General features: G+C 40.5%; 1 protein-coding gene across 1 annotated transcript in view; it reads left to right on the top strand.

Moving 5' to 3' along the window:
- Positions 1-23,837, top strand: part of LOC121183451 (adenylate cyclase type 1-like) — a 38,962-nt gene extending 15,125 nt beyond the window's left edge. Inside the window, exons 5-20 of the mRNA XM_041040528.1 lie at positions 267-394; positions 2,514-2,672; positions 3,754-3,895; positions 5,034-5,189; positions 8,842-9,036; positions 12,095-12,192; positions 12,444-12,528; positions 12,917-13,006; positions 13,955-14,229; positions 14,582-14,708; positions 16,401-16,517; positions 20,400-20,546; positions 20,991-21,089; positions 21,594-21,708; positions 22,963-23,087; positions 23,508-23,837. Coding sequence (XP_040896462.1) covers positions 267-394; positions 2,514-2,672; positions 3,754-3,895; positions 5,034-5,189; positions 8,842-9,036; positions 12,095-12,192; positions 12,444-12,528; positions 12,917-13,006; positions 13,955-14,229; positions 14,582-14,708; positions 16,401-16,517; positions 20,400-20,546; positions 20,991-21,089; positions 21,594-21,708; positions 22,963-23,087; positions 23,508-23,837 — 2,388 coding nt within the window. The remainder of the gene's footprint in view (positions 1-266; positions 395-2,513; positions 2,673-3,753; positions 3,896-5,033; positions 5,190-8,841; positions 9,037-12,094; positions 12,193-12,443; positions 12,529-12,916; positions 13,007-13,954; positions 14,230-14,581; positions 14,709-16,400; positions 16,518-20,399; positions 20,547-20,990; positions 21,090-21,593; positions 21,709-22,962; positions 23,088-23,507) is intronic.
- Positions 23,838-25,587: the final 1,750 nt, after the last annotated feature.

The following is a 25,587-nucleotide window of genomic DNA, read 5'->3' on the forward strand; positions in this document are numbered from 1 at the left end:
AAAACTGTGTGCAGGTGTACCGAGGAGATCTGCAGCTGGTTTAAAGGCAAAAGGGGGCCACAGCAAATACGGATTCAATTTTTTTTTTCTGTTTACTGTACTTTGGATAGAGTTAGTTGATGAATAACAATTATAGCAACTTCACTTCAACTTCAACTCGTTGCTCTGGGCATCTAGGCCCATGTGGCACAGGCTCCCCACTTTCTCTAACCATCGGTTCAGATGATTCAGACATATATTTTATCCGTGTCTCTGTGTTTTCACAGGAAAATCACTGCAGGCGAATAAAGATCCTGGGGGACTGTTACTACTGTGTGTCAGGACTGACCCAACCCAAGGCAGACCACGCCCACTGCTGCGTGGAGATGGGCCTGGACATGATTGACACAATCGCGTGAGTCACACACACACACATACAACCACACATCGCATCTTCTTTGTAACACACATCTGCACATCCACATGCATGTACAGGTCAACAGGAGAAGTTCAATTTCATCTGCCTAAACATGGTTAACAGCACAAATCCCATCAGTGCAGCAACAATCACGCACATATAAAAAGTTGTGTTACATTTAGAGTAGCTTAACCCAAAAGTGCAATGAAATTGGAATAAAAACAAAAAAGGAAAACAGTATTTATGTAAAAATGAAAAGGTGATTTTTTTTTATTTTTTTTTTATAGGTAGAGATGTACAATAAACTGAATTTATCAAGATAGCAGATAAACATGGAGGGAGCTGTAAATTAGAATTAAACAGGAATTAGGAATAAAACCTGTATCTGTTATAAGCCTGTTCCAAATAAAGTCTGGGTTCTCTCTGCCACTAAGGTAAATAAAGACCACTATTACAGAATTTATGGTAAGACATTTGGATGAGTCTGGAAAACATTATAATCTGTTTCTATTAAAATAATTAAGACTCTTTGAGTGGTTTCTAGTTCTACATCAAATATGTTTGACTGTGTTTTCAGAGAGATTTGGATCAGATTAAACTAAACCGAGTAATCTTTAGTCATTTGACAGATTCTCTCTGCATCTCAAAGTTTTTTGACATAGTCACAAAACTGACTTTCATCATTAATACTAATGTAACAATAATAGGGAGTAAAAGATGTTTTGTTTAGACACAACAAAGCTATATTGGAAATATCCGAGTCTTTATATTTACAACAGATTCTGCAAACTGAGACAAATTCAATTTGTAAAATATTTACAATGAAAAAGACATGTGGTGGCATACGTGTGCCCCCCCAGCATGTTGACACACACACACATACACACAGAGCCTTTACCTCATTGCCTTGTGTGAGCTCTCGTCTGTCATGTTCTTTCCCTGCTGCTCTGTCTGAGTGGATGGATGCCGCTGTAGGAGTCCTTTATCTCAAAGGACAGGTGCTGCCATACACACTCATCCCTCCGTGTGTGTGTGTGTGCACGCAAAATCCCTCCTTCAGCCTGATGGGCAGACCACATTTTCTTTTCTGCCACCCTGTAAACACACACACACAAACACACAGTCTGTCAGCCCCTCCACTGCTCTCTATTCCCTTCTTCGGCTCCGTCCGTGACTCGGTCTCTCGTCTGAAGTGGCTGACCTCCCGCTGGCAATGAGGAGCTTTGTGGAGTGATTTACTGGAGAGGAGAGGCTTTGGAAAAATCCTGCTTCATCTGCTGTCCACCACGACACAGCAATGTGAAGGTGGCGTGTACCTGTGCATGCATAAATCTACGCACACGTGAACACTGACACAAGCTGCATTATAGAGTTCTTTACACTGGACGGGAACAAAGTTGCAGTGTTTCTTTCTCCTACTAAACGGACAAGTCAGCACACAGCAGGTGTAATGTTTACCATGTGCACCACCTTAGTTTAGCATGTTAGCATGCTAACATTTCCTAATAAGCACTGAACACAAAAAAGCTGAATCTGATGGGAATGTCATGAATTTAGTCTAAAACTAAAGTATGCGACTAGTCAAATTTTTTGGTTCTTCCAATTCATCCTGATGGGGGCGTGAATGTCTGTACCAAATTTCAAGACAGTCCATCCAATTGCTGTCAAGACATTTCACTGAAGACCACGGCGGTGACCACCAAAGTCATCAGGATTCATCCTGTGGGGGACCAAGAATGTCTGAACCATATTTCATGGCAGTTCATCCCAAAGCTAGTGAAATGTTTCTGTCTGTACTAAAGTGGCGGACTGATCGACAGATCGGCACTGGCATCCATGCAGCCTACACTAGTAGCATGGCTAAAAATGATCAAAAATACTTGCAATCTCACAGTTTTAAGGAATCCTGTAAGAAATGTAGATCCAGGTCTGAACATTAAAACTAATCTTTTTCTTTCATTCATTTTTCACTAAATTTGACTGAAATCTGTCTATGTATATATATGTTAACGGAAAAACAGATGTAATCATGACCTCCTTGGTGGATGTTAAATTTTCTTGGGTTTTGTTTCAGCAGTTGTAGATTAATCTCTTTGTGCCTGTCACCTCCCTGCAGGTCGGTGGTGGAGGCGACAGAGGTGGATCTGAACATGCGTGTTGGTCTGCACACAGGACGGGTGCTGTGCGGCGTGCTGGGCCTCAGGAAATGGCAGTATGACGTCTGGTCAAACGATGTCACACTGGCAAATGTGATGGAGGCCGGAGGGCTGCCTGGGTCAGTACCGACTGTTACACACACTGAAACTGGACTCTGAGCGGTCACAGTACGAACACAACACACATACACACAGTATCCCAGCAACAGAGATAAGAATGAGCCTTTATGATGTTTGCATCAAATCATAGCATTAACAGATGGGGAAATGCTCTGTTTCTGCATATATACATATATAGGTACACTACACGTATTTTTGTAGACTTATCATAATTAGTATCTCAAATATGAGAAAAAGTTCATAATTACAAGATCTGTATCTCCTAATTATTAGATGCAGATCTTTTTCTCCATCTGTTTCTCCTAATTATAAGTTTGTTTGTTTTTTTTTAATTCTGAGCTTGTCTTCATATTAATTAGATACAGAAATCACCTAAAAACTTTGTATTCGTAAATCTCTTTGTTATTTTGTGATTCAGATCTTGTCAAGTCAAGAGTTTTATTTATATAGCCTGACAATACAAATCACAAACATACTTCAGGGGTCTTCACAAGCTGTGCAGCATCACAACACCCTCTGTCCTTAGACGCTTGAATCAGATCAGGAAAAATCCCCCCAAAAAAACTTGATATGGTTTGTGAGATCAGTTCATTGTTGTTTTCCATTTGTTAATAGTATAAAAGTATAAAATAAATAGTAATCAGAAGTCACCTTATCTCCCATTTGGTCTTAAAAAGTTATTGGAATGAACTGATTTCACTTTGATGCAGTTTTATGAATTTCCTAAAAAGGACAGTAAGGGCAGCTAAAAATAAGGCAGAGCACTAAGGTTAAATCTATGCCACTTCATTCAAGAAACTCACATACAGTAACAAGCTGATTTGCATTTAAAAAGCTGCGAAATGAGGTCACCTCATTGGCTCAATCTGGACTTGTTTCAAGTGAACTAATAAGATTTTAGGACTCGTTACCAGATTAAATGAGTCGTTAGGATGAAAATTCCTTTGCCGTAAAGAATTTTGAGCAAGTTGAGGGGCTATTAGGCCGATAAAAATAATGAGGGGGATAATGATTTGAGACTTTAGTGCCTGCCTTTTATCTCTAACTGCTTTTCGTCCTCTGCTCTGCTTGTGCTCTCAGCAAGGTGCACATCACGAGGACCACCCTGGAGTGTTTGAATGGAGACTACGAGGTGGAACCGGGCTTCGGACACGAGAGACATGCCTTCCTTCAGAAACATCACATAGAGACTTTTTTCATCGTGCCATCACACAGACGCAAAGTACGATTTCTTCTCCGCATTTTCTCTCTCTTTCTCTCGCCAGCGTACAACTCGAGAGGTGACACATCTGTCAGTGTTGTAATAGTTAATCCTCTGTTGCAGAGGGAGGTTCGCCATTTGTGAAGCTGGCATACACACAGCTCGTATCACTATCTCACACTAACTATACATCTGCACCAGAGCTAAGAGTGTGTGTGTGTGCCTCCTCATCGCATTTTAAATCCACAGAGAAATGCACTCGCACTCGCACTCGCACGCGCACACACACACACACACACACACACACACACACACACTTCATGCATCGCACACTCACAGTTTACTGTAAAAATCCCACTCAAGCCTACTTTATTTCCATGAACGAGATGATATTCTACAAAGCATATTAAAATTCATGCTCTCATGTTTTAAGGAATGTCATCTCACCTCTCCTCTCATATTTTTTTTCCCATCCGTTCCTCAATAATCTCAATAATCCAACTTCTCCTGTAGAAGTAATTAAACTAAGGTATAACAAAAAAGTCAGAAATGAGGAGTTTTAAAGTTTAATTTTAGACACTTTTTAAAAACGAGTGAAAAATAGTGAATTATCTGGAAGGTTTCAGAGAGTGGAGATTAACACTAAACGGCCTGGCTGTAGGTTTTAGTTGTGCCATGAAATTTGAAAGACAGTCATGGTTTTTCCTGACTTCTTATTCAGCAATGTAAAGTTTCTACTTGTCTACCTCAAGAGGTCAAAGTTCAAATACCTCTAAAACAAATGTCTTAATTTCCCATTAGCTGTACTTTCAGGTTAATGCTAACACAGAATGCTACCTTGTTAAACAGTCCTAATGTGCCAAACATTACATGGTTATTTTTAACATGTTAACTTTCAGTATGTTAAAGTACTACAGACTTATATTAACACTAAGTCTTTTGTCTTTTGAAAATTCAGTTTCTGCGAACATAAAGATTGTAGAAGATTTAAAGTTTCATTTGAAGAGGAAGTGCACATACTTTAATCATATGAGAGGCTGTTTCAGAGACTGGAAATGAACAGAAAACACAGCCTGGTTGTAGCTTTCTGTACCTCTCGGTAGCTGCTAGTTGCTCCTCTGTTTCCTGTTCATCTCATTTTCTTTGTCTTCTTTTCCAGATATTTCCAGGTCTGATTCTGTCAGACATCAAACCGGCCAAGAGGATGAAGTTTAAGACCGTGTGCTACCTGCTGGTGCAGCTCATGCACTGTAGGAAGATGTTCAAGGCCGAGATCCCCTTCTCCAACGTCATGACCTGTGAAGACGATGACAAGGTGTGTGACATTTGTGCATCTCTTTGCAAACTCAGGTTTTGAACACAGAAATAGGTCACTTTTCTCTCTTGCATGCATTTATGTACCACAGCTGTACAATACAGAATAGGCATGAATATTTCTGGGTTGTATAGTTTAAAAAAAAAATCCTTTTGATGGGTTTGTATGTCCGTTATGATGGAGTGAAATCCTGCTTGGATTCCTAATCTGCTACACACACAAGCGGTAATCTGGATTTCTAGATTTCGTGGCATCATAAGCACTACAGTATGACTGCATTACAGCTACTTGTTGAAAAGTAAGCCCCTGGAATAGATATTATAAGCAATTTCTCGTGTAAACGTACTGCTCTTAAGCCCTCAGAGTGCATGTTTCTGTGGGTTTATATATGTGCTGATGTCTCCGCACTCGTTTATGCACCATATGATATTTAAACGTGGACATGAACACTGATTTGTGCTTGTTCATCAGCATATTTCCACGTTTAAAACCACTGTGACACAGAAGCGAGTCAGTCACAGTGCTGCTGGTTTGTTCCTCAGCTGGTTGGTGTTTGGAGATTGGCGCTGTGGCATCACAGGGTCTCGCTTGTCAGAAATAGCCTACTAGCTCTAATCCGCCCAACTGTGTGAGCTCGGCCAGGCATTAGCACTTAATGATTCTGATGAGGTTGCATTACGGCTGCTGGTAATCACCCACAGCCTGGTATCATCTCCTCTAATAGCATTAGCCACATTGTTGAATGATTATCCAAGTAGCCAAAATCCAAGCAGTGTGACACAGAGGAATTTTATTATAGAATTATGACACAGCAAATTGTTTGGGCCAAAGAATATTAAATCTTCTGACAGATGCCGAGATGACTGATTTTTGATGATCCAGAGGAGGTGTAATTCTATGCACTAGCTGTACACCGGACTCAAGTCTAGCTGAATACCATTACTTCTCAGTCATGCTGTGGTTATTGTTGGTTTCAAGCAAAATAGGCCTGTTTTCATTGAAAGTAAGAAGGTGCCGCTGTGCAAGGTAAAATCAGTACATTCAGTCTGAAAGCTGCTGAATAAGCATCACCTAAATACTCTGTCAGGGTGGGAAAGAAAATCATTTCAGATTTTCCTCCAGTCTTTGCTTATTTCTTGAGAATTACACGAAATTTAAGAAACAAAAAAACAAACAAACCATAAAACAGGAGGAACCACTAGTATTGACACTTCCTAAAATTTCAATTCAAGCACTACAAGGACTGAAACAAATGTCTATCAATTTATGTATTTTTATTCTAAAGCAAGCCAAAAAAAAAAAACCCAGCCCTTTAAGGGCAATTATTTATTGTGTACTGACTCTACTATACATCCTGACATGTTCAAAGTGTCGTTTTCTTCACATAAATCTGCTTTATTCATTTATTTATCTTGTTTAAAGATACAGACACTATATTCTACACTGGAACGAGTTGAATCCCACTAGCCTTTTTGCAAGAAACACCTTAAGGGATGAAAATAAGAGCAAATTACTTGTTGAGGTGGATGTAAAAAAAAAAATAAATAAATAAATTATGATCTTTGTATCACCTCCACTGAATGATTGAGTGACAGAACCACTGTTTTTAATTCACGTGTAGAAGCAGGTGTAAACGTGAAGCACACCTCCACAGTCTATTTTTAGCACAGTACCTGTCAAGTACTAAAATACAGAACTGACGCTCTGTTATACTAACATCCCTTCTAATAATACCTACAACTGAGACTATAAATATGTACAGTACTGTACACTGCATGTGCTTTCTTTATGCCAATTAAAACACATTTAATTACAGTATACAATGGAATACAGTATACAATATCCCTGTTGTATAGCACATGGTAATTTAAATGTGAAAGGATATCTAATGAAGTTCTTGGATTGAATTAGCTCGTATCAGTGCTTTAAATATGCTGAACAGTTCTATAGAGATAATTTTATTTTATTTTCAACTTGGGCCTTACTTTGTTTGCTTATGGCATCATGAAAACAGAGTTTTATGAAAAGCATCTCCCCAGGGTGCACTCACAGGACCTATGAAAACACACAATAACATTCACACCACACCGGAATCTGCTCACATCTTATTTTCTGATTAACAGCTGTCTGAAACTTCAGTGTGTCCTGGCATCAGTGTTAAAGTGCTACTATCATCAGATTATATTCACTTCAACACAAACAGGTTAAAATTTCCATTTGTCTGACATTCATAGTTCAATTGCGCAATGTGGATTGGAAGAAATGGAAAACAGCACTTTGGGCCAACCAATTGTTCCAAGGAAGTCAGCTCTCAAGCTAAATCTATAGCCACACCAGACGAACAGGCTAAATTAGCCACTTAGGTGTGATACAAAGTGTGTAACTGCTTAAAATAATGCCTTTTAAAATTCACCTCACCAACTACCCAAAACCCAAAAATATTCAGTTTAATGTCATGTACGACAAAGAAAAGCATAAAATCTTTACATCATAGAAGCCTAAACCAACAAATGTTTAGCATGTTAGCTTAAAGAAAATTATTTGCTATCAATCAGCTAATTGATTCAATATATTAGCTATAATATAGCTAATATTCGCATGGTACTTTAACTTACTACTAGCGTGATAATTGTGAGCACTTTTACACGCCAACATTAGCATTTCAACATGCTACACTGAATAATGTATTCACATTACTCTTTAGCATAAGCTTCCTGTTGGCAACAGTACAACTAAAAAAAAAAAAAACCAAACATTCATCTGCTGTTGTGAAAAGTTAGTAAATAATCTGAGCAGGCCTGGGGGCAGTTGCTGGAACTACCATGGATAACAATAATATTTTTTTTAAACATCCTGCATCTTTCCCCTTGATGGATATAAACAGTCAATGCTTGACCTAAGGTGAACTTTCTGCACCAGTAGTTGCACTGTTTTCAGTTAGAGACTCATGGAGGGCTCATTAGTCATTAGTCTGAGGGCTTGTGTGGATGCTCACTGGTTTACTGGCACACTTAAATGAAACAGAACTATCATTAGGGTTGTTAATCACAGCTGTGCTTTTGCTAAGACAAGTCTGTGGAAAAAGGCCCATATAGGTAAATAAAGCTGAGTCAAGTGTGACGATACAGCTGAGCCTGGGAAGCTAAGTCTGTGATGGACACTGTACAGAGAAAACCCCAAGTCCTTCATTCATGAGCTCACATTCACTCTCAGCACCACTTCGCCTTAGTCTTATAGATCTGCTGATACTGCTGTACACTCCTAGTCTTGTTTATGTGTTATGCTACTTAGTATCTTGGGTAAAATACAGCCAGCCGTTAAAATGTTTTATAAATAAAGTCAAACTTACAGCTAACTTTATATCTTTTCCAAACCAGTGGTAAAAAGCTATGAATAAAAGTTTTCTCTTCATGTTTCATCCAACTAACAGTTTAGTTTTCTGCCATGTAATGAGCATTACAGCCTCGCAGGTCCAAGCCAGGGTGGATGTAGACTTTTCATCTTGTTCCCAGTGATGTTCATAAAGTCATAACTAAATCTTACACTTCTGAGAGCCAAGCTCACAAAACTCACCAACCAGTTAGATTTAAGGCTTGAGACAGGCTGGTCTCAGTGGAGACTGACTGTGTTGTCTGTTTTTGGGGTCTGACAGCGGAGAGCCCTGCGGACAGCGTCGGAGAAGCTGAGGAATCGAACGTCCTTCTCAGCCACGGCGGTGCAACACTCACCGGGAACACGAGTCAACCGCTACATCGGGCGGCTCATTGAAGCACGGCAGACCGAGTCAGAGACATCAGACCTCAACTACATCACCCTGTTCTACAGGAGCAGAGACAGGGAGCGCAGGGTGAGGACACACAAAGACACACACGGAACATCTGCACAGAAGCCAACAACTTGGATCTATATATACAAAGGGACACAAAACTGAACAAATACAGTATATACTTTCCTCATTACACACAAGGTGGCATGCTTCGTGACTGCCCCCCGCCCCCCGCTCTGTTCTCTCACATACACACCCTACACAGTCTCTAATTCTTTCTCCCCTTTCTCCCTCTCTCCCACGCCTGTTGTCTATGATGTGTGTGTGTGTGTGTGTGTATGAGGAATCCACCCACCCTCTCAGGAGGGGGTGCAGATAATGATTTGGGAACGTCTGAGCGGCACATGTGATATCTTTCTCCTATGTGTGCGTGGGTAGAGCCATAAAGGAGACACAGAACAGGGATGGGTTTGTGTGTGTGTGTCAGTATCTTTGTATGTGATCAGAGGTGCAAACTAGTAGCAGAATTAAAACCCTATATAAAATTTAAGAAAAAAAAATGTGAAAAAAAATTGTGACTAATTTTGAACCTATTTTAGAGGAGAAAAAGAATATATTTACTCTCACAACTACAGTGAAAAAAAGATTTTTCTCATAGGGAGCTGGTGGAGTTCAGGACACATTACAAATTCATATCTAACTGCATACCAGATCTTTAGAAGTTATTCTTAATTTATGCTTTAGAAAAAAGATATTTTTTGGAGCAAGTGTTCAAACATTTTACAACATATGCAGCTTCTTCAGGATGAGCAAACCTGAAAAGTCCAGAGGCAAAAACATGTAATTTGCTTTAAAAGAATCTCTTTTTTTTTTTAGTTTGATTACATACAATATCGTGTTCACAATACATTTTAGTAACTTAAGTTGTGCTTTGTCCAAATCACAGAAAACCTGTGTCAAGAATAGTATAGGAGAGCTAGTCCGTTTCCGTGTCTCTCTCTGTAAAATATAATGAAGCTGCCATCTATAGAGTGCTGTCTGCACTGTACTTGATGTGAAGTTGGTAGCAACCTAGGCCTAACACAGGTAAACCCAGACATGGCTGCGCTGTTTTCTGAAATCTGTCCTTAAACAACAAAAAGACACAAATTTAATGTCATGTAAATTCAACAGAGGTGCAACATTTGCAAAACCAACTCAGAGACCAGCATTGTTAGCCTGGTAACTGTACAACACGACAGCCAGGTGAGAAGTTAAACCACTAAAAGTCAGCAAAGTTAAGATTATTAGAGGGTACTCTTTAAAACTTGAAGTTTAGTTTTTAATGACAGTTTTTCTAATCTCATGAGCAGTGATCTTTGGGTCTTGTTCGCAAGGGTAAGATGGAGCGTGAGAAGAGCAGGTGGGATTAGCAGCAGTCAGGTGGTTTATGGATAGGTGAAGCTCCATCTACACTCCAAATGTCACCAGTAGAAGAGCTTTTGATGCCAACCAGAAGGATAAGTTGAGAAAAATAGCTTACTTCATGGGATCTCCAGGCTCACCCTGAGAGCGAGAAGTGGATATCCAGGGTAACTTCAGGCACAGATGCTTCTTCTTCACATCTGAAGCTGCTGGTTGGCAGGCAGGTCAATACTCTTTACTGGCATCTCACACACACATCTCAGTGCCTGTTAGATAATCACAAGAACACAAAAACTGTGAGCCCTGTGTGTCCAAAGCCCGCTCCCTCCTGCATGACCAGAGAAGGCTTTCCTTTCATATCATAAACAATCAGCATGCTATGAAATGCATTCAAACAAAAATGGAAAATAATTAAAATGCCCATTGATCCATGCACTTCGAATTACAAATACATATCAGCTGTTATAACAAACATTTACGTTTGTGTTTTTTTTACGTTACGTTATGACTTAACCTAAACAAAAACAGGGCCAAGTCCTCAAACCGCCCATAAACACGAACAGTCAACGCACACTTAAACATACACATCTCCGTACCTGTTAAATATGCACAAGACTGTGTGCATACTGTGTGTGTGTGACCTCCATTAACAACAAAATTCATAAAATACATACATTGAGCACACACAACAGAAAGATGCAGCGAACTTTAAGCTAGCAAAACAGCTACAGAAAAACATTAGCTCGCTCGTACCTGTACGTAAAACTCGTCTTAAAGTGAACGTATCTTCACCAAACACTTACTGAGTGGAGCGGAGTTAATATGAAACGAGGCAACTTCATTATACACAATTCATACACCAGAAACAACTCTGAAAAACGGATTTTTCAGAGACACGCACTTTACACGACACCTCCAGCAGAGGAGGCTCAGGTGATCCGCACTCACCTGAACGCGCGTGCTTACGTACGCTGGCTGCTGACCATAGGCTATAGAGTCATGCATGCGCACGCACACGTGTGTTTCGAGAAGATAAACTGAAGGTAAACTGACATAACCACAACCCAAGGAATTCAGTTACACAACCATAACATAGCGTGTTACATTAAAATGAAGAAGGTTGCACGGATGTTACAGACTAACAGAATGTAAACAATCACAGTACGCTTCTGGTGGTATCTTCATCTTCGTATGGTATCTTCATCCTGAAATTCCCATTAGGATCAGAGAGCAGAGTTACTGTACATAACTTTGGGAGGTCAGACACGTTTCTTAATAGTTATTATCATTATGTCCTCCCTGTCCATGCTGAAGTGGCACTGAAGGGTGCCTTAGGACAGTCAGCATACTTGGATTCAAAGTTTAATTTAGTTTGACAGTGGCCACAAACCATGGTGGAAAATTAGGGCAGCGTGTGTTTCTATGGCTGAGGTCAGAGTTATGGTTCCTGATCCCAAATCTCTACAGTGCGTCATGCTGGCCTGAGTGTCAGAGAAGCTGATAGTTTGAATTAGCTTCTGATGATCAAAACAAAGAAGAAAACACATGGAAACGTCAAACTGTAAGCCATTCCAGCATTAACTGTTCAAGAGAGCACAACCATACTCTGCATTAAAAATAATGGCCATTACACTGACTCTGCATAGACCTGGACCCGGGTAAACATCTGACTGAATGGATGAATAGATGGATGTTCGTTATGATGACATTTTCCCTCTGTTTGCTCCTTTCTTAGTATCACCAGGTGTATGACGACCATTTCATCAGCGCAGTGGTTCTCTCTCTGATCCTTGCTGCTCTGTTTGGCCTTATCTATCTGCTAATGATCCCACAGTAAGCGCACAAACACACACACACACACACACACACACACACACACACACACACACACACACACACACACACACACACACACACACACTTCATCCACATTTGCAGTTTGTCCATTCATGCAGCATAATTGGATCCATCTTGCCGGGGTGTAGTGAGACAATTAGAGAGGAAGGTGTTTTCACTACAGTCAGTGGAAAACTGGGAAAGCCCTTAAACCGCTTCTCACTTTGGTCTCTCCTGTCCTCTCTCAGGGGGATACTGGTGCTGCTTCTGCTGGTGCTGTGTGTGTGTTTCCACGTGGCCTGTGTCATGTACCTGCATCTCACCAGTGTTCAGGTAGGACTCCCAGACCTCTTCCAGCAGGCTTCTCCTCAGAAACCGGTCTCCTCTGTAAAGAAGGTGTCTTTTGACTGCTCCATACATGCCAGTGAGTTGGAAGTGACCACGACGAGTCTGCCATGTGCTTTGACATCACGTTCATACCCTCTATATGACAACATGGTATCATGCTACATTGAACCGTCATCATATCCTTTAAGCGTTTCCTCTAATAGGCCTTCACATAATGAGCCACACCACAAAATGCTCTCATTTCCTTTCCGCTCCTGGCTAATGATGTGTCCAAAATGCTATTGAGGTAGATAAACAGGTGCTTCATTTACTGACTCATTCTAGTCACCAACCCCCCCCCCCCCGCCTCCCCGTCTCTTACCTTTGGTTTTAGTGCCAACCAGGCTGCCTCACCATCCAGATCCGAACAGTGCTGTGTGTGTTCCTCGTTCTGCTCACCTACTCTGTTACCCAGGCCTGTGTGGTAAGTCTGTGCGTGTCTGTGTGTAGTTTTGCTTTATACTGTATACTATTTAAGATGAAGTTGATGTTTATTTGTGGAACAGTCTTATTCAAAACTAGCTGAAAGTGCAATAAAACAGATACAATGAAACAGAATAGTGTTATTCTGGTTTATGGATAGGTTGCATGTAAACATTTTATTGGATACTGCATACTGTGCACTGATATAGAGAGGTCTGAAATATTAGGTGTCATAAAATATCTCAAAAGCCTGCAAAAAATGATGATAATAAAAGAGTAGAGTGCATAACGCAGGAAAAAACACTTGAGTTGGATGAGTTTGTGTCATCGTTTCATTGCTCATCCAGCAGACTATACTGTTTACAAGTCTGTGCAGTACATCGAGTTGGCAGAGTGGCACAGTCGAGCAGATGGTGCTGCAGAGTCTCAGAAGAATACCGCATTTATTGTTCAAGTGTAAAATACCCATTAAAATATTTTAAACACAAATTGGTTGGTGTCGGCATCGGCCCCAGAACTCAGTGAGGATCTAATGTGTGTAGCCTGCGTGTGTGGGCGTGTGACTGCTGGATGTGTAAAACACAATAGTGCAGAGGAGCAGCAGCAGGAATGTACAGTGCTGAAGGGACGACACCGCTAACTACAGTCTTTGATAATTACCATTAGTGGTTATTCTTAATTAATCAAGTCTACGAAATGTCAGAGGTGAACCACAGAAACTAAAGCCTGAAGAGATGTCTTAAAATACTTGTTTTTAAAAAGGTACAGTCAAAAACCTCAAATAAAAAATTTCAGTTAAGACACATTTTTATTTGTGAAATAGATTAAATCCACCTTTCTAACATGACATACATGACTCTGTATCTTATAAGTTTATTGCATTCTCATAAATAATGACATTTATCGGTGGCCGGTTGAAACACACTTCATTTTGTCCCCCCTCCTCCAGGTGGGATGTGTTCCTTGGGGGAAGGTTGGGACAAACACCAGCCGCTCAGCAGAAGACGTCCCTGCAGATGTCCTTGGTGTTGGACCCTCCAACAGCACGGCAGCAGACAGAGCTTGCTCCTACATGGCGTACGCCCTGCTGTCCTGCGTGGCTGGAACCCTCACTGTCGTTCCATACCTCCGAGTCTCCTCGCTCCCCAAGATCCTCCTGCTCCTCCTCCTCTCTGTCACCTACACCGTCGTCATGGAGACCAGTGGCTATCGCCAAGCTGTGGGGTGAGACTGAGCTGCCTGTGTTGTGTTGTTTCATATGCAAAGGATATGTGTCTGTAGACAAAGTGCGTTTATCTGTGTACAGTGGGACTGCAACTAACAATTATTTTAATTATCGATTAATCTGCTGATTAATTTTTAGATTAGCTGAATAGTTTTGTCTATAAAACGTCAAGAAACTGTGAAAAGTGCAGGTTATTATTTCCCACGTGACCAAGGTGATGTCTTAAAATACCTTGTTTTGTCTGATCCATAGTCCAGGATCCAATGATACACAGTTTCCTTCCAAAGAAAAGCTAAATTGAATGAATCATCACAGCTCTAGTGTGTGTCTTTCTGTGTGTGTGCCTTTCAGTGGTGGTTTTCTCCACACGCGAGGTTATGATCCTGTGTTGGCAGTCTTGTTGTTTTCTGGAGCTCTGGCTCTTCATTCAAGACAGCTGGACCTGAAGCTGCGGCTCGACTACCTCTGGGCCACTCAGGTGAGTGTGTTCTCCTGCTGAGGTTAATCTCATTGTTTTCTGTTTCAGTATCACCCTCAGTATCCAGTTTTGGTTGAGCTCCAGTTGTGAGAATAACTGTCATAGATGTGTGTGCACAAGGGTTTGTATTTCTACATCCAGAGAGCTCTTGTGCAACAACAAAAAAAATCTTCTTCTTCAAAGTGTCCTTTCGCTCTTAAACTCAACCCCAAATTGCTCCTGTTTTGTGTAGGAAGCAGTTTTTTGCAAAGCCTCTGGCTGGCCATTGATTGCAGGGATGGTGGTTTGATTCCCCACATCTATGTGTTGAAGAGTCCTCAGCACACGACTGACTGCCAAGTTAAAAGCTATGTCTGTATGTGATGAAATTTTGATGTAGAACTGGGCATGTTTGGCTGTAACTGGGTCGTTTATCTAGGGGGATGGCAGCACCTTGGTTAGCAGAGCAGGTTGGCCCTTATTTCTAAGGTTAGCGGTTTGATCCCCAACTCCTGATGTTTACATGTCAAAGTGTCCTTGAGCAAGACACTGACACCACAATTGTTCCTAATGTCTGAAGGAAATTGGACATTTGGACATTTGGACATTTGGACAAATGTGTCTGCTGTAACGTAGAGGACCAGGCATGTTGGCCATTAATTGCAGGACTGGTGGTTCAGTCCCGGACAGAGAATCTGAGTATGTGTAAGTGAAAGTATGTGAATGCAGTCTTATGCCAGTAAATTATATATCAGTATTTCAGCCTATTTTAGGAAAAGTCAAGTTTTATTTTTCTAGTTTGTTTGTGTGTTTGTTTTGTTTCAGACCAAAAAACAAAAAACAAAACAAAACAAAACAAACAAACAAACAAAACAAACAAACAAAAAAAAACAGATATATTTGCTATCTGATTTTATTTTTATAATTTAACTCTTAAACATCAAATTGTAATCAGCCTTTTAATCCAATATCAGTCAGGCTGGTGATGATGTTAGACATTATTAGCAGCTGACATCTTGACTATTCAGCATTCATTTCCTGTTTGGACCCTATGGTCAGTCAGTCACTACAGCATCAGTACAGACCTTGTATAAGAGTATACACGTGTACACACTTAAATAATAACATATCTTAAATATTTATGCACCGGCTGTGTCAAATTGTTGGCTCCTCTCTTTTATTCACTCTGTTTAGTTTATTTATTTATTTTTAATATCTAGTTTGCTCTGATGTAGTTATTAACAATAGTTATTCACAAAAAAATAAGGCTCTAATTTATAAAAACTGTTGACACAGGTTGATTACGGCCTGGCAGATTTAATTTCTTTTCTTTTTTTTTTCTTTTTTTTAACATTAGGATTCAGGATTCAGTTTTAGGCAGAACTGGCTTGATATAATGCATTTTCTCTGTGTGTTTGAGTTGTGTAGTTGTGTGTTTACATGCACAGTCTGTGCTTGTCTCAGTGGATCATGAAAGCGTGTTTCTATTTTAAGAACCACAGTGAATGTTTGTCTTGTTTGCAAATCAGTATCTCCCTCTAGTGATAAGCACAAGCAATTACATCTCCCTTTGAGCTCTGAGCTACAATAAAGGTTTATTATGTTTAGACAACAGAGCATCAGTTTCACTCTGGATCTGTGTTCACATCACTCTGTAAGGACTCACTTCCTCCCTCTCCACCTGTGTGTTGTGTGACCTCTGATGGTGTCCAGGCGGAGGAGGAGAGAGACGACATGGAGAAGGTGAAGCTGGACAACAAAAGGATCCTGTTCAACTTGCTACCTGCTCATGTGGCTCAGCACTTCCTCATGTCAAACCCCAGGAACATGGTGAGAATCCGCAGTCAAGTCCAGGCTCGCCCTAACAGGGATCGTTAGTCTACAGGGAGTAGAAACCTCTCAGGAAGAGCTGGTTTGGTCATTTCTAGTTCAAAAGATGTCAAGACTTGTAAGTTAAAGATTCAAGAATTTATTGTCATATACACAGGAGGTGTACACTGAGCAATGAAATTCTTACTTTGCGAGTTCCTCTCACACAACTAAAATACAGAAGTAGAGAAAAAAGCAAATAATTAAAAATAAAATAAAGGAAATATAAATATACTCTAAGCATAATAAACATAATAAATAAAGATATAAATACTATGTACATGTACAAAAGGAGTACTATGAGTATTATGTACAAAACAGCGGAGTTTTGTCAGAATATAAGGTGCAATTACTGTAGGACACTGTGCAAATATTGTATGTTAAAAAAGAAAAACAAAACAGCTGAATTGAAAAGTAAGTCTTTGTTTGACAGGTAGGTCAGTGACTCACACTCCTTTTTTTATTTGTTACTCCTTAATGCAGACAAATGTTTACCTGTCCATTAATTTAATTCAATTAAATTTTATTTTATTTATATAGCTCCTTCCTCAATCAAAATTGTCTCAAAGTGTTTTACAGAGACCCCGAGCCTGACCCCCCAAGCATAGTAATGTGTTAGAAATGGATCATTGTAGACAATAAACAGCAGCAGGTGGGTGGAGCCAGGACCACAGACAGAGAACATGCAGCTCCGGAGCCAGAGATACCTGCAGAAAGGTACAGAGAAAGAGAGACCAGAGAGAAACAAACACAGGACTACGGGACAGAGAGGACACAGAGTTAATGACATGGAATAAGGGCTAATAAATGTGAGAGTGGGTCTGAGAAAGAGAGAAGAGGAGAGTTAAATATGATGGAGTGAGTGTTTCTCCTCAGATTTCTGTCAGCATCTGCAGGTAAAATTGTGTTTGTCTGGATATCACAGGTGATAAAGTTCTGTTCACAAGTGGCAAAATACAGGATATGAATAGCTGATATGCATATTGCTGATTAAAAGTGTAGGAGCAGGATACAGGCTCTATGTTTGTTGTCTTCGTAGGCCAAGTTCTCTCTGTCTTCACAGTGTTTGGTTCACAATGTGGGAAAATAACCCATCTACTGAGGACAATGGCACCACTTCTATGACCATGTGTTGTGGTGTTAAAATGGAAGTGTGAGCTGTCTGTATCCACTGATTGATGAACATCCCCTCCACTGATCTCTGTTCCTTCCTTGGCCCCCCAACCCCCCCTCCTTGGGAAGTGATGAAAACATACATCCTCTGGCGTGAGAATCAGGAAATACATGGCCCCTCATGAGGACAAGCTTGGTTTGTCAACAGTAAAGCTGTGTCCAGATTTTTTTCTATGCTACACACTAAAAGTATGGAATTTTTACTGTGTGCAATGTTAGTGTCCAAATTTCATCTAATGCTAACGTTATGAGTAGAAACTGTATCATAGAGCAAGAATGAAAAACATGACCTGCACACTGATGCCAAGCCACAAAACTTCTCTATATTTATATCTATATGTACAACATTAAGTATGAAGCTGATGGTCCATAACCAGGAAAAAAATATCCAGTCAGGAGACATTATCAGACGAAGAAAGTGGAAGCTAATTCCCATCCTAATGTTTATATTTAGCAATGTGATGCTAAAATATTCATCATTTTTCCAAAGAGACTCTTTATTACAGATGCTGCCAATAAGCAGCATGTAAGAAAGAAAATGTGGTAAATCTCCTTCAACATTTCCTTAATTTTCTTCTTTATTTTTATCTTCTGTTACTTTTACAATAGACTTCACTGTATATAATTGTGCATGGACTGTAAGTCTGTTTTTTTATGTTTATAGAATAGATACAAAAGCAAGAAAATTGATCTTCTCCTGTTGTGCAGGATCATGTTCACTGGGATTGTGACTGTGTAATTGAAATGTGCATATTGCGATTGTAAATAGAACAGAAGTACTGTCTCATTAGGACACAGCTTTGATGTTGAAAGCCAGATCTGAGCCTATTTGGCCTATTAGAATGAAATCAGGGCTAAATTGTATGATAATGAGCTCAAGAACTGCAAAAACCTTGATCAGAGGTGGTTTGACTTATTTGCAAAATGAACCCGTACAGGTGTAGGGAACATTTAAGGACTGCTACAGACCGCACAGTTTTAATCCCTAGTTGAGTGGTAAAAATGCTAGATCCTACATTTCCCATAATGCAGCTTGACAGTAGCGTGGAGCTTACCTAAGGTACAGCAGAGTATTGTAGTACTGCCCCCTGATGAATGAGCTTCATCAGTAAAACTGGTGTAATGTCCCTTTAAGGCAAACACTTCTGTGACTGATTCTGCATTGTTTTATATTCTCATTATTATAAACAAATCCCCCTGAAGAGATCAACAACTGTTTCATGTGTAACCACATTCAGCTGATACCTTTGTGTCATAGAAGTCTATTATTATTAAGAACTAAGGGACACAATGACAATGACCACCTTTATTATAATGAGTATGGTCATTGTGGTTTATTCTAAAACATGTCCAGGACTACATGTTCTATCTGGTGCAGACATTACTGAGCATGCACAGGGTCACGGTTTCCTTCTTACAGTGCTTTGATAGTTTAGCAAATAGAGAGGAACAAACTACACTGGACATGTTAGATATTCTATTTTTAGTCAATTTTTTTCTATGGCAAAATAGCTCCATACAGAATGAATAGCCATAGGTTTCAGGACTGGTTAGTAGGTTAAATTCAGTGTTGGTTTTGGTCTTTTCGTGGCTTTTTTTTTTTTAGACAATAAAAAAAGATAAAGCTGTTCCTCTCCTTCAACAATCAGCGGGCTATGCATCAGACGATGCAGGGATCATCTGAGGCTCAGACTTGTAAACACTGGGGAAAGGAAGTATGTTTCCGGCACACTGGTGACCCCACAAAGCTACAGTGTATAGAAAGGCTTCCTCTCTTTCCTGTGGGCTAAAGTTCACCCATACACTGTATTCATAACACAACTCAGTGGGACTCTGCTGCCTGGAATTCAGCGTTACACTGCTCCAGCATAATGATTGACAAATTATTCTCACTGCATCTGCAACCACAGTATTAACCAACCACCGTATTTCTGTATGAAAACACATGCAAATTCATGAGGAGTATACAGAGCGTGCAAAAGTATGAAATACAGTAAATTTACAGTCACAGTTGGGTGCACAATACATGGCTTCTTTAAACAAAACTATTAGAAAATACATCATTAAAGATAACTTAGCACTGAAAGACGATTTCCAAAGGCAAAGCAAAAATCTTGACTTATTTCCATAAATGAAGAAAGATTAAATGTAATTTGTAAGTCAATTAGTGCGCTACAGCTCACTGACTGTCTTTGTGATGCTCACAGAACACGGGACTTTTGTCTGTAAAAACCAGTTCAGATGAAAACTGTTTACTCTGATGTCCAAAACACTCTAACCCAGAACTTTCAATTGCATCTCACAGTCTTCTTCAGTGACGGGAGCGGGCTCAGGAGTTACCACATCACCTACAGTAAGATTGGCACTTTGGTCTCACAGTATAATAACAAGTCCTCATATATGGCCAGAAGTTCCCAGCTCACTGTAGGTCATGTGACGACACCAGATTCATTTGTAAGATGTGGTTGAAAGAGCTGAAAAAAGTAGTAAGTGGACCAGTACTTTCATGCTGCAATGTTTTTATTTGCGATTTTGGGTGAACTGACTCTTTAATGATTTGTCCTTTACAAAGCAGGATCCTTTGAGTTTCTGTGAGAGTCAAAACTGGCCATTACAGTGCAACTAGATCAGGCCAGTTTTGACTAAACTAACCTCTCCACCCCACTGCAGGACCTGTATTACCAGTCCTACGCCCAGGTTGGAGTTTTGTTTGCCTCCATCGCCAACTTCAACGACTTCTACATTGAGCTGGATGGAAACAACATGGGAGTCGAGTGTCTGAGGTTACTCAATGAGATCATCGCGGACTTTGATGAGGTGAATAAATCACTTCATAAATCTGCAGTTGTTTTTATGTATATATATATTTTTTTTTCCAGCAGGTTTCATGTCTGCCTGCTCTGTCTTTGGAGAATCTGGAGGGAAGTTCTGGTGCAATATGACCTCCAAAATGTCATTTTCAAAGACTGAGGGTTTAAAAAAAAACTGTGTTTATTGATGCAATATAATAAGGAATGGTCGCGGTTGGGAAAGTTCTTCAAAATAAGGCATAACTTACAGATGACATACAGATGGCTTGCATGAATCTATAATCAGCAACATAAAGCATTAATTTACTCAAACTTAAACTGCATTTGGATTTGTTTGCCAACACAACCTATAATATATATTATCTTAAACTAACAATTTACTGAAATTTGTAATAGTAGTAATGTTTTCCTCCTGTTTTTATCCATTTTCTCTTCTTTTTTTCTCTTCCAGCTGATGGATAAAGAGTGCTACAGGGATATCGAGAAAATCAAGACTATTGGCAGCACATACATGGCTGCAGTAGGGCTGGTTCCTACAACTGCCTCCAAGGTACACATGCAGTGGCTGTATTTAGATACTTTATGAGTTTTTGTATGTGTTTGCAGCTTATGCTATATTTTGAAATGGTTCAGAATGCACACTGCATTTTTAAGAGGCCTCGTACTTCCAGGTAGTTATTTTCTGGATGTTGATATTTAGAACACTGTCATGTTTCTCGCCACAAATCCTCTGTGAGGGATTACTGGCCCCTGTGGCATCAGCATATTCTGTGTTCATAAAGTTTTTTTAAATCCTGCAAAGCCGACAAACAAAAGAGCCCTTTCTGCAACTTCTGCAGAACTTAACACAAATGTAATAGTCAGCTGCAGCTGTGGTTTGACTCTGAGGAAAACCCTGGTGCGTGCTTTTGTGGCAGTCATAGATAATAATGGGAATAATCACATCAAGAAAACTGAAATGGAAGCTAATATCACTCCCTGCCTCAGATGTCAGCATGCTTGTTTGCGCATAATCGTTTGTTCTTGATGTTTGTGTGTTTGTCCTGATTCTTAGGCAAAGAAGTCCATCACCTCACATTTATGCACAGTGTCAGATTTTGCCATTGAGATGTTTGACGTCTTGGATGCCATCAACTACCAGTCATACAACGACTTTGTTCTGAGAGTTGGTGAGCGAAGAGACACACAGAAATGCACACACATACACTGGTCTATATAAGCACTGGTGTCAGAGCTTCTGACCTATTGCACTGGACGCTGTCGATGCTCAGTGCCGGTAAATTCGGTCGGAAATGCATCACAGAAAGAGTGTTCCCCTCCAGGAAGCTCGTCACAGCGAGACCTGAAGTTCTGGGTTCCATTGTGTTGGGTATCCTGTGGGGAGCCTGCGACAGGAGCCCTTGTTTAATCCCAGCGTAGACTGGTGTACACAGTGCCATCCTGTCTGCAGACTGTGGGGCTCCATGTGTAAAAACTGCATATGTTTATGTGCTCGACTGAACCCACTTTTGGTAATTTGCGTGAGACTACGTTTACAGAAAGTGTAGAAAAGCAAACTTTGGTGAGGTCTGGCCTAAATATGGCACACTGTAGTCCACAGGACTGGAACCTCTAAAACTGTGGCTGTGAAGCTGAAGCAGTGCCTTTAATTTTCAGTTTTTTGTTTCATTCCTTTTGCAATCCTATAACAACAGCAGCCTCTGATGAGGGAGCGGGGGGATCGATACCCACAGTCTCGATACAACCGATACTCTTGTTTTAGGTGTTGATACTAGCATCAATAGGATTGACACCAAACAGGAAAGAAGGATCAGTCTTAGACTAGAGCACGTTTCTGAGTGTGCAGCGATCACCTCGTCAGTTCAGAGATTTTACTTAAGACACATATTTTTAATTTATCATTAAAAAAAATGTTTCAACATGTGTGTGTGATTTAGTGATAAACAGCAAAGAAAAATGACAAATGTTTAGCAAAACACTCAGAGGTAATGAGAAGGTAATAAGCTTGTTAATGATGCATTCACCTCAAAAATCATGACACATGTTGGTACACCAGCCACTTTCAGAACCACTGCTGGTGATTCTGCATCAAAATGTCAACGTATCAACAAACTAAAAAAAAATTAAAGGTCTGAGTGTGTCACTGAAAATGAACCGAATGCAAGGCTTTCGATGAACACCAGCTCTGCAGTCTGGAATAAAATTTCCATTGAGCTCTTTACTTTTAGTATTTCATCACAAAATAATCTGGAAATGTTGAAACGTGTTGATTTTAGTTCTTAAACAAACAGGTGAAAACTGAATTTTAAAACTCCAATTTGCAGCATAAACACACACACAAACAACCATTTATTGACTTTTTGATAATTAAATAGGGGTCAGCATAGCATATTCAGGGGACTCTCTGGTTGTTTTCTTTCCAGGTATCAATGTGGGCCCAGTGGTGGCAGGAGTGATTGGAGCCAGAAGGCCTCAGTATGATATCTGGGGAAACACAGTGAATGTAGCCAGCAGGATGGACAGCACTGGAGTACAGGGAAAGATCCAGGTACTGTGCTGCAGTCACCCTTTGTCTTTCTTCTTCTTTTTAACTCTTCATTTAACCTGATAAAAGTCTCTTTGAGATTAGAGAGAAACCAGGTTAAAAGGGCTGAATAAAAACAGTTGCACACAGAGGCATTTGAATACAAATAAGCTGCATCTTGTTTGCACCGTGCTGGATCTGAGATTCTACATTAATGTTTATGTTTACATTTATGTTTTTGTTATGCAAACAAGACATGGTGTGTAGAGAAGTTCAGACTTTTCATCTAATCCTAAAAATAATGAGCATAATTCACAAAATTTGAGACATCCACCAAGAGCAAAGACCCCCATTCATTTCAGCTCCTTCTGTACATTGTAAGTGATTCAAGCCAAGCATCTGTAAAACATAATGGAGTAACGCATTTCTGTGTTTCCTGTCCAGGTGACAGAAGACGTTTATCGTCTTATCACGGACTACTACGACTTTGTCTGCCGCGGCCAGGTCAGCGTGAAGGGCAAAGGTCAGATGCTCACGTACCTCCTGGAGGGCCGCAGACACGGCAGCAGGCCTTCTCAAACCCAGCAGCAGCCCTGCAATGCCGAGCGTCGCTCAAGCGCATTCACCCACGGTAGCGTGTGCACCAGGCTGAGCCCTGCCCCGACCGTTACCACCTATGCTACCATCAGGAACCTGAGCCCGAGCATGGTCAAACCAACCGCCTCCACCAGCACCACCAGGTACCTGCCCTCTGTCCCCACGGCAATGGTGTGACGGATGCTGTCTTCCTCTGTTTCACAGAGGAAGGGTTGTTCTCCTCTCTTCTTCTACTGTCTGTGCAACACAGTGAGGCTATGACACTGATCGTCCAACAGGAGGCCTGAACTCAGGCCTGGACTGCGTTCAGGACTGACCACGGGAGTCCGAGGCGGCCTAAGGTTCAACTCTCCCTCCACACTCAAGCCCTGTTTGTTGTTTCACACCATGGGGTGTCATGAACAGGATACAGGATGCTTTAGCCACGTTGCTCTGTAAGCAATCAAAGGCCAAGGATGAATCCAGGATTTCAGAGTCAACTCCAAAAAAAAAGAACCAAAAAAAAAAAAAAAAAATCTGCATCAAAATAAAAAAACACACATCGCAATGTACTATTGACAGTGTAGCACTTAAGCCTCAAACACATCCGGAAATTCCTCTGACAACTTTAGCTGACCCTTTTCTCTCAGTATAAAACCAAATCAGTGCTGTTGCCTTAGCGACCACTCCTCACAATGAGTTTCTTGCCATTTTTTTCCGTTGCCTTTTTTTCACTCCTTAATCAGATGCCAATTCAGATTAATTAATTACAGGGGGATTGCTTTCCATCTGACATATGTTTTTTTTTTTTTTTTAAGTGGATGAAACCAAATGTATAATTGTAAATGGCAGTTAATAGTATAAACTTGCCAAAACACGACAGGGCATTGCCTTGAGTCATTTCCGGGTGGGTGATGCATTACATTTCTGCCCCTTCACTGAAACACTCGAACAGCACATGAACACCTGAAGCGAGCTGCTCGGTGTCTTTAAGCGCATGATGCCACTGCTGCATTTCAGTCATGTTTGCTGTCTGTTTCCCTGTGATGCTTGACTTCCAGATTCTTCCTCGTCAAAGTGTAGCAATAAAGCGGTTTGTCTCCTATCTCAGCCTATTCACCCCTTGCATGCTGTAGCCAGCTGGATCCTATTTTGACCTGATAGTGTATGTAGCCAATAGAGTGTGCATAGCTAGCCACACCAGTCTGTATCTCTGTGGAGTTGAAGCATGACTTAGAAACTTATTTTCTGTATTGTGCGAGTGTGATTCCTTCCTCATGGAATTATATTGAAAAAAGAAAACTTTTTTTTTTGCGTGCTTGTTTATTAAGAAATATTTTCTATTGTTAAAATTATTCTGTTCTACTATTTTTATGAACTGAAAGCTGCTTTGGTAGAGAAAAGAAATCTGCTGTTTATGAGGAGACACCCAAACCTCCGTGTCTGGCTTCCTCACACAAATCCAGATGATTTATTTTATGGTATAGCTACTCACAGTACGGCTTACCACAGCCATTAACTCTCCTCTAATCTCTTCTAGCATGCACTGCCTGCAAGCCTGTGGCTCTTACATGCATGCTTTGATGAAACATTAATACAGGCCGAGTGGCGGACACACAGTGAGTCCGTTTTAATGTAGTCCTCATGCATGTGCTAAAGGTGGCGGTCCTCTTGAATGTAAGGTGCTGTCTTGACCTGTGTCTTCTTCATGAGCTTGGTGTGCGAACCTTTTTGAGGACATATTTCAGGATAGTCTGACATCAGGCCGGGGGTTCCTCCTCCTCCCCGCTCCTGCTGTAGTCAACAGGTAGCCGGTTTTTATCAAATGTGCCAACCTATTTTCATAAACATATCAAACTTTTTGTGTTGAGCTGTAGCACAGCTGAATGTGTGGCTACAGTTATTGTGGATTTCCTTTTGTTGAATGCCTGTATTTTTACTGTTTGAG

This window comes from Toxotes jaculatrix, chromosome 6 (genome assembly GCF_017976425.1).
Source record: "Toxotes jaculatrix isolate fToxJac2 chromosome 6, fToxJac2.pri, whole genome shotgun sequence".
NCBI classification, from domain to species: Eukaryota; Metazoa; Chordata; class Actinopteri; family Toxotidae; genus Toxotes; species Toxotes jaculatrix.